Here is a 12,100-nt window from a genome sequence, read left to right as displayed (position 1 = left end):
CGCCAGTCGCTAACGACTGGCATGAAAATATAAAAAACTTGACAAAAGCGCACCATGAGTGAAGTGCACACGGTGAGAGCCCCTCGCCGCCTACGGCACCGACAAAAAAGCAGCAGAAGTCGACAGCAGACACTGAACCGAGATAGAGGAAGCCTAGAGGACGCAACCTCGAATCCGTCCCCCAGGCGCACATCACACAATCAAGCAAGGCAGCTGGTGGGCCGCCCGGCATCGGTGCTTTGTGGTTTGTGGGGGTTTGCCGTCTCCCGCGGCTCCTCGCCTGTGCAGCGCCACAAGCCCGGTCATGTGGTTCGCTGTGGGGAGCCTCTCATCTTCACGCGAGGCGACGGCAATCGCCGCCTGCGCACATGTAGTAGTACCGGACGGCGGAGCCGCAAGCCCTGCCGACCGACGCGGAGGGGAGATGCTAGAGGCTCATGCTGCGTGTCCATGGCATACGGCTCGCCACATCCAGGTAGCCATGTCTTCCCAATGGCAGACGAGAGACCCGCCTGTCAGTGCCGCACAGAAGCTCCAGGTGCCCGTCGCCTCTTAGCACGCGCGCTCGCAGCCGCGACAGACGGCATGGCTTGCTTCCTGTTCCGGGCGCGATCCTCTCTGAATGCAAAGGCTGCCAGCCAGAGAGTCGTCGAGCCCTCGATGGGGGTCGGTAAGTCGCTGCTGACTGGCTGCGGCGTATCTTCACCACTCAGCGGGGCTTTCGAAAGGCAACTCCTTTTTCTTTCTCTCCCTCACACTCCACGGGTCCTCGATGTGGCGTGCGGCCTCTCGCGCCGACGGGCTCGTGTGGAGCTCAGGCACTGGCGCGCCATCCAGGTCCTGCCTGGTCCTTGGGCTGGTGACTTCTGCGGCTGCGTGGTCGCCTTGGAGAATCCAAGATCCCCGCCCACCTGGACACGCCGCGAACGCGCCCGCCGCGTCATGCGGAGCCGGTGGGCAGCTTGGCATGCGTAAACGCTCACTCAGCGTTTCCAGAGACTGTCGAGGCTCCTCTGCCTGCGTAGACAACCCCTGTGCTACGAGCGTTTTCAGCCGCGCAGGCCCTCGGCGTGGCATCCAGTACTCCTCGAAAGGTTTTTGCTCCGCTGGGACGGCGGCGCGTGCAGCTTTCTCGCGGACCGGCGGCTGACGCCCAGGAGACAGGCCTCGTTTACTGCCCAGGTGGCGGAGATCGATCGGCACACAGCCCAGGCCGTGGTCGGCGAAAGGCTCGTGTGGGGCGCGGGGGTCGGACGCGGAGAAGCCCTCAACTTCGGGGAAGTCAGTCGCATAAATCGGAGCGCCGATTGCCGCCCGAAGTCCCTCGGAGTCCGCCGCATGGCTGCTTGTGGAGTACTTTATTTCTACGCAATCAAGGTAACTTGTGCTGTCAAGGCTGGTGACGTCGTGGCTCCGCCCGGCCTCCGCCTCGTGCCCAGAGTCAGCTTCAAGTCCTGTCACCTCGATGTATCGAGCATGTTTCTCGGCTGCAAATGCGCGCTCGAGTTCCGGAGGAAGCGTCACGATGAGATCGAGGATGAACAGCCTCGCGACGCGAACCTCGGCTTCGTACCGGACACTGAGGCAGAGTAACGCAGAGGCGACGTCAACGTGAAACGTCGAGGATTCTGGCGCCCAGGAATCTCGGTCATGCCCCGCCGTGGCCTGCTGCAGCTGCCCAGCCAAAAGCAGAAGCAAACAAACAGGCCTGACCTTAGTCGCGCGGCGCGTCCCACGGGAAGTACACTGGCGCCTTTGGGTCCGTGTTTACCGTGGGCTGAGAGCCAAGCGGTCGCCAGAATCTCTCTAACGCAGCACCTGGTGCTCCTACATCAGAAGAACGATCGAGGGCGGCCCGCTGCAGCAGCCCCTCTCAGCGGGAGCCGCGTCGACAGAAACCAGCCAGGTCACCCGGAAAGCCTGCGACGGCACCCCAACAGAACGCATGCCCCCCATGCGCGGCTCGTCCACGTCGAACAGCCAGGGCCGCAAAACATCGCCAGGGCACGCACCTGCCTTGCCGCAAACCGCAATGCTGCCGCAGCTCCTCTGCAGATCTCACAGGTGTCTCACAGGTCCCTAGCCGCTCACGCCTGCCTTGCTCACCATGCAGCTCATCGAAAGAACTGTAGGGCGAAACGTGGCTTCCACCGCGAGAAGGCAAAATGATTCAGGCAAGCAAGAGGCTGCCACCCACCACGAGGTCTACAAGTCAACGCGCTTACCGCCTCATCAACTCGCTCCAGTCCCTCTCTTCGTCCAGCAGTGTCGATTGTCGGCGGCAACAGTCCAGCCGCATACGCCTCGCACAGAAGTCGGTGGCGCCTGAAATGCACGTTTCCAGGCACCCGAAAGGCGGGATCTACGACGCTGCCGAAATCGAGGCCGCTGTGTGTCTAGAAGCACGGAGTGTCTACAGCTGCGCTGCGCTACCCGCACGACGAACCGCGCACGTGCGCCATTAAAGGTGAGACATGTGCAGACAAACGGCGATATCCGGCGCAGTGGAAGCCGCGAGGCCTGAGAGGTCTTACTGTGCAGGCGCGCCGAGTCTCTGCTTCATTTCGCCCACCAGGACTGGGGCACACAAGCGCAGCCAGAGGTCGATAAACCTTGCCGCTTCAAGTGGTTGCTGGAGCACGACCTGCGGCACCAGGGCGGAGACATCGTGCATAAGGGCCTTGCGCTTCAGAGCAGACGCCTGGATGCACCTCTCGAGCTCCGACACCTCCTCGTGAAGATGCTTCAAGTACAGACTCCACAGGTGGCGGAGGGGAAAGAGCGTAAAGTTCAGGAGGCCTGAAACACCAACATGGGAGAACACATCGCCTTGGGTGAATTTACGACGGTCTAGCGAGCGCAACACGGCGCCTCGCAGCAGTGGGGTCAGAGACGAGCAGCAACCAGGCAACCCGCCGTAAGCGCGGGCGCCGTGTCTCCACTCCCCGTCCGCGACTACTGCTCTTGAGGTCCGCGGCGTATGGAACCCGTGACATCCCCCCCGCCCCCCCCCCACCCCCCCCGGGGGTCTTGGCGGCAGCGACGAAAAACAGACGAGCGAGACAGAAAGGGGACCTGTGCGCGAGTAGAGCTCAAAGAAGGGAGACGTTCAGGGCACTCGCCCGGAGCGCCTCTGCCACCTGCACCATACAACAGACACGCTGACACCCGCCGCTCCGGCCCGCCCTCTTGTCCCTACCCCCCCCCCCCCTTCCCCGCCCCCGGTCCCCTTACTCCCCAGCTTTTTACCTGCGGTGTTGATGGCTGTCTGGAGAACGGCTCGTGAGGGCAGTCGAGGCACCCTGCCTGAACCCCTAGAGAAGAACATGTACTGCTGATGCGGCGATCCGCACGCCGGCGCACCGCACGCCGCCGCCCAGCGAGAAAGATCCGAGCATACTGGCACCGCCTGCAGCTCCGCTGCCGCGTCACGCTCCAGACGGCTGAACACCTTCGTGAGCAGCTCCTCGTCTCGGAATCGAACCTGCGGACCACCGCCCAAACACGCTCGAAACCCCTTTCACGAGAGGCTCGTAGTGATCGCGGTTCTCGATGAATCGGTCCCCGGGTAGACCTTCAGTCGGATCTGCGCATGCACAGTGCCAGGTTACTTACCCTGGAGGCGTGCGTCACAAACTCGATTCAAACGCGTGATCTGCTCCCAGAAGGAACCACTGGATCGCCCCCAGGCTCAGCTGTGTAGCCTACTGCCACCATGAGCTGCCGAGGGCTAGAGGCGATGGCCTGCTCGGTAGCACAGTCTCTAGTCCCACTCACCCTCTGCAGACCGCTGAGAATCGTCACCAGCTCGTTGCTGGTGAACTCCGCGAACTGGCACTTTACTTGCTCGCTGAGCGACTCGTAGAACAGAGAATCCTGTGAAAGATATAACGCAGCTCGGTCACAGTGGAGGCCACTGCAACTCCTGCAGCTGAAAGCACAATAGCCTTCACCTAGTTTTGCTTCTAAAACCAAAGCTCCTGCCACCGCCAGCATAGCAGCCACACAGAATGCCACCCGTGAGAGCGCAACTGGCCGGCCAGTCCGACTCCTGTCCCCACCGCCCTGCCCCCCCCCTGGAACGCGCAAGGTGCCAGCGAAGACATGCACGGAGTAAGTGCGCGTTACCTCCAGCCCTGCGCGAGTGTAGGCGTCGATCACCAGTGTCACCCAAGCAGGCTTCAACCGTTCAGGCCGTTCTTGAATGCACTTTGCGAGCAGAAACAGGGAGAACTCATCCGAAGCTGCAGCACACCGGCGTAGACATACACGCGCTGTCGTCTTCCTAGGTGACCCTGACACCGGCTGTCGCAGGGGCGCCATAAAAAGTGGCGTCACCCACGTCCCCGAGCATTTATCTGTGTCCAGCGGCTGTGTGTTTCCACACCCCTGCGGGTTCCGCATGCAAACAAAAAACGGCCCGCTCAAGAGACAGGCAGTGGCGACCTCGCGCCCGGAACGCAAGTGAATACAGACGGTAGATCCGAAGCTAGAGCTGCGGCAGAAAGGAGTTTTTTTGAATAATAAAACAATTTTATTTAATTAAATTTATTTATTAAATAAACTACCATGTAATAAAGCTGTTAATAAAATATTAAAAATATTTTAATATTCGTTTTAAAAGAATAGGATTATATTGAGTTATATAAGAAGCAAGAGGGCAGCGAGCGGAACCCACCAGCAACGTGTTTGTCCTCGCTTCGCGGACTCAGCGCGGAGACGAGGTTGGTGACGTCGGCGGCAGACAGCTGATGGATCCGCGCGCCTGCAGCCACAAGTTCACACAGCCCAGCTTGGAGTCTAGAAATGCCAGAAAGAGAGGTTCAGTAGCGAGCGCGCATAGCGCGGTGAGAGTGTGTGCAGGTCAAGAAGCGAACGAGCGCAGGCCTGGTCAGCCGCCTCATTCACGCAGAGGGCAAAGCAGGACCGGGTGCCCCTCTCGCTCGCGGCTTGTTGCACATGTTAGAATCGCTGAGGCACTGTGCTCGAGCAAAGGCAGCTCTCCGGGCTTACAGCAGTAGTCTGTCAGCCGGGTCATGGCGTCGCCCAAATGCTCTGGCAGACGAGAGTGGCCTCGTATACTCCTAAGAATTGCGATGAAAGTCACGACAGATCTTATCGGCAACTCCAACGGAGAGACATTTGTTTCGGCAGACTGCGGCCCCACATGATGCCCGTCTGGCCTCGGAGTCGAAGGTTCCTCGGCCCCTGCATCGCGCCAGAGCTCTGGCGCTTCTGCGTCGCTCTCCTCGCGGTGCGGCGCGGCGAGCGCCACCACTCTGGGAAACAACGCCTCCAGAACGAGGGCGAATTCCGAAGAGGGGGAGACCTGCTGTTCCCACCGAGCAGGGCGCCGCATGCGCCACGGCTCCTCCGTGTGCCTGCCCGTCGCGGGCATAACCTGCAGCGCCCCGCTCAGCCGCGAGACGCGCAAGCAGACGGAAAGCACGTCGAGGATTAGGTGAGGATGGAGGCTCGGGAGGCTGTCCGTCCCACGCCGGACAATACGACGAAACGCGTCGGAGAAGTCTCCAAGCCGCTCTACGCCCGCAGAGTCGGCGGCGCTCTCCGTCTGCTCTGAAGTGCAGGGGCTTTTCTGTCCTACGACACGTGCCGCCACCGCCGCGGTGCGCCTGTTCGGTTGCCACCGCGGAGACGGCGGCAAGCCGCTGAAGCGCGCCGGGATCGCCGACAAGGCCAGCAACAGGAACAGGTTTTCTGTGGGCTCCAAACACGCTAGTCGGCCCAGCAAAGGACTCAGGAAGTCTTTCGCGCAAGGAGATGAGCTCGGTGCCGGTGACGGGGGCGCGGAACGGGGCCTGAGAGAGGGACAGTGTGCAGCGGACGCGTCCCCTGCGGCTCCTCGCCACTGTCTTGCTGACCGGGAGCCGAGACGAGCGCAGCCGCTCGCCAAGAAAGGGAGGAGCGCTCGGATAGAAGACCCTGCCGAAAAAATAGGGTAAAACAAGATGGTATCTGAGAGACCCTTCTCAGGACAGTCGCTGTCCAGCCAGCGACCGTCGGCGTGTGCGCTCGCTCCATTTTCAGCAGCCGGGCGAGTCTCCGCAGTCCTGGAGTGTGCCACACCCCTGTAGAAGATCGGCATGAGCAAGTTTTCGTAGTTGCCCGGCGGACCTCGCGTGTCGGAAATTCGATCCAGCTCTCGTTGAAAGTCTGCGTGGAAGCCTTGTGAAGCGGAGGCTGCCTTGGAGGACCCGCAGCCGGAGGCAGAGCCGATGCCTTCCGGGAGTCTAGCGAGTCGTTTCCAGAGGGGTTCGCCGTCGGGGAGGAGATCAAACACAACCTCTCCGCGTGGCAGCCCCAGGGAGCAGTTAAGAAGCAGCGCGGAGACCCCAAACGACGGCGCCTCTTGGTCGGCGTCTGTGTGGCCTGCTTTGCCTCGCAGAGCGCCCCCGGAGGGGCCTGGGTCTTCGCGCCGCCCCGCCACGCCGTCCGCGTCTTTGAAACTCTGCGGGGGACACTGAGGAACCCGCTCGCGCCCTGCCTCTGTGCCGGCGACGGGGGGGGGGCAGGAAGAAACGGAGACAGAGCAAGCACGTGCTGAGCAATATCTTCGAGGCAGGCACGTAACTCTCGATCCGCGAGCGAGCACCGGTGCTTGGTCTGCACAGCCTCTCCCACAGCCGATTCTAGAAGCCCCCCCGTGGAAGACGCAGCTGGCGCGGCGCTCAGTGCGCCCTCATGCCCGCCCGCGAGAGTCGTCTGTGCCTTGCCATCAGAGTTCGCCCGCGTCTGCGTGGGCGCCCCTGGAGCACGCAACGCGACCACCGAACCCGGGGCGTGCGCTGGTCCCTGCTGCCTGGAGACGTGCTCCAAGACCTCCCAGGCCCCTTCAAAGCCTCCAACGCACTTATCCAAATGTGAACCTTCCGCCAACAAGAGTTCTTCGGCCTTCGCCTCCGAGATAAAACCTCTGCTGCCACAGCCCGTACTCACAGGGGGAAACCCGACCACCGCGGCGTCGCGAGCCCGAGGAAGGGTCTCCCGGTCTCTAGCCGTCTCAGGATCATCAACGTGGAACTGGTCAACCGCCGCGCACCCGGGTCGAGACGCCCGAAGAGATCCCAAGCTTTCTTCGGCGGGCCTGCCCGCCGCATGCGGGTCGCCGCCCGCCTCGAGCACGTTCCCACCTGCAGACACGGAGAGACGGGTCCGTCCCTCTGGGGCTGTGCTCGAGTCTGCGCCTGACGGAGAGTGTGCGCGGCCGGTTGGCGCAGGAGACGACGCGGTGGCCTCAGCGGTTGCGACGGACGCGGCAGAAGAGAGGGCAGAAAAGTGGCGATGCCTGCGTCCAGCTTCGAAGAAGCGCGGCGAAGGGGGGGTCGCGACGAGTAGGTGGGATGCACTCACCGCGTCGCGGAGGTTCGCCGCGGAAAGGTGAGGCATGTCCTGCAGCCAGTCCCGAAGCCAGCGGCAACGGTGGCACCGCCCAGGGTCCCCGGTTGACAGGGGTTGCGCGGACTCATCGTGTGTCTGCGCAGGCAGGTGACCTGCCGAGGCTGAAACCGATGTCGAGGCGGCCTGGCGCTGTGTTCCTGGAAACGGCGAATAGTGATTCGACTCTGTGTGTGGGAAGCGCAGCAGCGGGCGGAAGCGGCTCGCGGCACAGACGGAGTCGTGAGTCAGTTCCGAGCCGCCGCCACCGGGTCTCCAGTGGTGAGCCTTCGCCCCACCCCGTGGAAAGGAAAGCCGAGCCGCGGGGTACATGCTGGGAAAAACGGGCCACAGGGGGTGTCTTGCGCTTCCACTCTGCCGCACGAGGGACCGAAATGAGACTGCAGACGAGATGCGCAGTGGGCACCCACTCGTTGCCAGCGCACACCACTGCTGTCGACCGCTGTGGACCCCAGATCCTGCGCAGCCCCTTCGAGGTCCCGGACGAAGCTGGTGAGGACCTCAAGTTTCCAGTTAGACGAGAAACAGAAAAGAAAGGGGAGTGTTCGACATGGTCTGTGTCTCTCCTCAGGGCCGGAGACCTGCTCTGTTAACGCGGCGCGAAGTTGCTGCAAACAACCGTGCCGCATGCTTCCCCAGGCGCGGCCGTAAAAAGCCCTTTTCAGCAACCGTCAGTGCGTAACGCCGAACACCATAGGAATTGAATCAGCAGCGTTATTCAGCAGCAAAGCACGCTCCATAAAACTTCTCAGTTGTACGGCGACGTACAACTGAGACCTCGCTGTTGTTAAGCGGGGGCCACCTTGCTCTCGAGTCGTTCGCTGCATGCATTCTTCTGCTGACTGTGCGAGACAAAGAAGCCAGTGCATCAGCAGACTGCAGCAGCAGACGAGCATGCGGAAAGGGAGGACCCCGGCGGTCGCGCAACAAGAAGATTCGTCTCACGCCCTATAAGTCACGGACGGCGGCCACCATTGGCTCAGCTGCTTCAACAAGCGTCTACATATCTACCCATGGGAGCATCTCTTTCCAGTTCGCAGCACAGCTGGTGTCAGTCATGACAGCAGAACACACTCCACAGCGGTGAGTCCGTCATGTCTCTCTATTCGTCTGCCGAGCCACTCTAAAGCGGCGTCCACGTCTTCCAGTACGAGAGAAGATGCCGTGAAGCCTTGAATTGGCTTGTACAGTGGTTTCTCAGTGCCTGAGCCGTCCGTGTCACTTTCCGGAAGGGCATCCCCGTCGTCTGGTGAAGGGTTCACGAAAGGGATACCAGCTGCCGTAGTTCGTGCGGGTTCGTCACTCCGTACGAGATCCCGCAGGGTAGGCGTGCTCGCTCTGGCGAGTTTACGTCCGCTATCTAGGTGTGGCTCTTATGGGCCGGTGAACCTCTTCTTGATCTCCAACATGCCTAAATTCGGGATAATGAACCGCCTACAAAAGCTGTGCTATACAGTGGAACAGAAGTCCACGCCTCATTCGGTAACGCTTGCGTGAGAGAAGGAGACACCGCCGGCAGGGGGGCGGGGGTGGGGCGAGGCGTTTGTCAGAGCACTCGGTTGCTGAAGGAGCGACAACGGCACGCACACAGCGGCGACCATGTCCTACATAGAAGCCACGTCATACCGCTGCGGGAAGCAAACTGAATGCCCATGCATGGAGTTACATATTGACCACGTTCACTTTTCGTTTAGTACACTTTGTCTTCAGCAGTGTGAAGTTCGACCAGGTCTCCGGAAGAAAGAGGAACACCGCCTAACAGGCAACTTCACAAACTTAGTGTCTCCAGTGAAGCAGTGCAGCTCCGAGAAGCCCGGAAGGTCCCACCGCGTCACTGTGGCAGAGTGCTGGACACACTATGGCCCCCCCCCACCTCTGTGCATCGTCGGGCAATGCGCGCAGTAGCGCATTGGTAAGGGTTCCCGGAAGAGCCGGTCTACTGCGTATACACAACCTCGTGTCTATGAGTTCCGTCCAGCCGAGGTTTCTCCCGAGAGGCGGATGTGGCTGCGAGTTTGCATGGTGCACCGAAGCCGCAAATACTGCGCTCCGCTAGTTCGCTGCGTCGTCCAACCGTGCTTACCGAAGCCTCAGACTATCGACCGCCCGCAGAGATTCACCGCGTGCACTCGGACTGACGACCGACTCCCCTTCGTACCCCACCTCTCCGCCCTCGCAGGCCCTTGCCTTCCACTTCCACTACGGTGTAGTACGGGCCATGCAGGCTTTGCGCATACTCTTCTGTGTGTAGCTTCCGCTCCTGCGAATGCTCAACACGGTAGGAGAGTCCGGTAGAGCCTCTCCCGCTGCACTGCAGGGCTCTCTCTCACGCGGCACGAAGACCCGCCATGCTGATTGTATCTGCTCACGAAGAAAACACCTTTCACGATCGTACGCCCCGTGCGCACGTGTGCTGTGTCAAACAGAACCGTCCTCGAAAGCACGGCCTCTCTCCCCCGAAAGCTCTTAGAAGGACACCCGACTTCAATCTCAAAAACAACGGACCAGCTCTCCTTTGCGCTGGGGTTAATAGTTGGATGCGGAAACCCGAGTCTCAGATCTTGCTTATCCCGAGGAGTCCCGGCTCGGTGTCTCCCCTTGTTTGCACAACTTGAACCTGCCCCAGACAGCCAGTACTTCCTCATGTTTAATATAATGACTTTTTGGAAAGCCTTGCCGCGGACTCACAGTCGCGCAGCACGGTCATGGAATCGTGTACCGGCCTTCAACAGCAGCAGTCTGAGCGTACGTCGCAAGTGTCGGTGAGTGCGTACCCCCAGTGGGTCGCAAACCAACGTTCCTCGGACAGCTGGAGCAGCCGCCCGACGGCTGTGTGCTGTTGCCCCTCCCCCCGTGGAGTTCAGGATTCGGTGCATAACGCAAAGCTGCAGTAAATCAATGAATGAAGCACCTTCTAGATACCGTAGGGCTTCCCGCTACGACTGGTGGTTTTGCCTCCACGTATGAGTTCGAGAGGATATGACAGTGGATCACCGCAACATCCAACGTGGGTCGTCACCGGGAATGCGACTCGAGGAGCTCCGTCTTCCATGCCATACGTAGCCGAGCGTGGCCTGGTCACGCAGGCGGCGAGACACTCCTCGGACACACCCATAACTACTGGCGGCGACGCCTTTTGCCTCATGTCTAAACCCGCACACGCCGACGGGATCGACGATGATGGGACCGCTCATTGTATTGCCCTCTATGCGAAGGTGTACTTTCGTTGGCCGTTAGTTTTTTTCCATCCGGCTCGCTCGAGAAAGCTACTTCAGAGTGCCTCCTCGGACCGTGTGTGGTGCTGAGAATTGCTGCGACAAAGGTTGGCGTAAGAAAAGATGCTCAAATTGCCACCGTCGCGAGTAGTAGCCGACCATTCTGCAAAGGGGTTGAGAGTTTCCCGTATTGTCCTCAAACCGTCCGCTTCGGGCGTGCTCTCTACGGCGTACTGCGTGAGGTGTAAAACAGTTGAAGTGTCCTCACAGGGGTGTCGAGACGAAAGTTAGAAATGCACCTTGTAGTTGCAGCCGCTTGTCCACTCCAGCAGGCAACGTTGTGTGTTCAAGGTCCGATTCCAAATCAGACGTCTTACAAAGGTGTCCCGAAGCAGGGGATGCAATGGCAGCCTCGAGTGAAGCGACAGTGAAGGACAGTCACCTTCGGCATCCGCCGGAGTTCGACGGAGGGAAAGTTCATTCGTGGGTTGCGTCGTTCGAGCACTTCATGAGAATTAAGAAGGTACCGGAGAAGGAGTGGGCCAACTCAGCCAAGACGTACTTTTCCCTCAGTGCTTGGGAGAAATGGATGCATCACGAGGGGAAAGATTATGACAAAGAGCCTCGTTCGTGGGAAGAATTCAAAGGGAAGGTGGAGAAGGTCTTCTGCCATCATGAGAAAGGCGAAGAAAAGCTGAAAGACATGAAGAAGAAGCCGTCGACTTGAGTCGCGTGCCGAGTGACTTCTTTGAGAGTGGTTGGGCGAGGGAAGCTCCGATGCAGTCTAGCGGAGAGCACTGGCACTGGTTGGGGGCACCCCTCTTTTTTCGTGTGGTCCAGAAATTAGAGGCTGGGCGCGTCCAGGTGATGGGGCATGCGCCAGTGGAGCACGGCATTCAGGAGTGTCTTGTAGTGTTGGAGCGATGTTGAACCCCAGATTAACCGCGACGCGTGATGACTGGCCGTGGTTACCACAGATGTGGTTATATCTGCCATCGTGACACAGGAGCAGTCCCAGCGCCGTGCGGTACGGAGCAACGTTATGATCGCCCACTGATTGCACCTCTCTGCTCGAACACCTCGCGGAATAACATGTTGACAGATGCGAGCCCCCGCTTGACTAGATCGCTCTCCTCGCGGTACAAGAAAGAAAGGATGTGCCGGGTATCGGAGCGCCGTGTGGTGCTGTGGTCCAACATAAGGTCATATCTGCTGCAAGCCTACACATTGCAGCACGACAGTCTCAGCATTGTATCAGTAGGCGGAGTATGACTCGTCCGGAGTGCCCCGAGGCAGCTGTAGAGTTCATACACAGGGCCGTGGGCAACTTGACACGAGATTGTCAGCTGCACTTGCCGCAGCGAGCGAGTCGAGTAGGGGATGAGGAAGCGGGGGAGCAAGATTTTCTCGGCCCACCGCATGTGGCCGCGCGCAGTAAGCACTTCGTTGACAGGAAGGCGCGGGTTGTT

General features: G+C 60.2%; 2 protein-coding genes across 2 annotated transcripts; one reads left to right on the top strand and one right to left on the bottom strand.

Annotated features, from left to right (window-relative positions):
• Positions 1 to 702: 702 nt before the first annotated feature.
• BESB_033400 (uncharacterized protein) lies at positions 703 to 7,728 on the bottom strand (the record flags this gene model as incomplete). The annotated part of the gene is made up of 9 exons (XM_029361926.1): positions 703 to 1,674; positions 2,226 to 2,325; positions 2,535 to 2,799; positions 3,250 to 3,484; positions 3,778 to 3,876; positions 4,129 to 4,244; positions 4,679 to 4,765; positions 5,014 to 6,469; positions 6,559 to 7,728. 9 exons carry the CDS (start codon positions 7,726 to 7,728, stop codon positions 703 to 705), a joined length of 4,500 nt encoding a protein of 1,499 aa, XP_029220891.1.
• A 3,306-nt stretch (positions 7,729 to 11,034) lies between these two features.
• BESB_033390 (uncharacterized protein) lies at positions 11,035 to 11,358 on the top strand (the record flags this gene model as incomplete). Its single annotated transcript, XM_029361925.1, has 1 exon — positions 11,035 to 11,358. One exon carries the CDS (start codon positions 11,035 to 11,037, stop codon positions 11,356 to 11,358), a length of 324 nt encoding a protein of 107 aa, XP_029220890.1.
• Positions 11,359 to 12,100: the final 742 nt, after the last annotated feature.

This window comes from Besnoitia besnoiti, chromosome II (genome assembly GCF_002563875.1).
Source record: "Besnoitia besnoiti strain Bb-Ger1 chromosome II, whole genome shotgun sequence".
Taxonomy (NCBI): domain Eukaryota; phylum Apicomplexa; class Conoidasida; order Eucoccidiorida; family Sarcocystidae; genus Besnoitia; species Besnoitia besnoiti.
The sequence above is the reverse complement of the archived record's forward strand: the minus strand, read 5'-3'. Positions and strand labels throughout refer to the sequence as shown.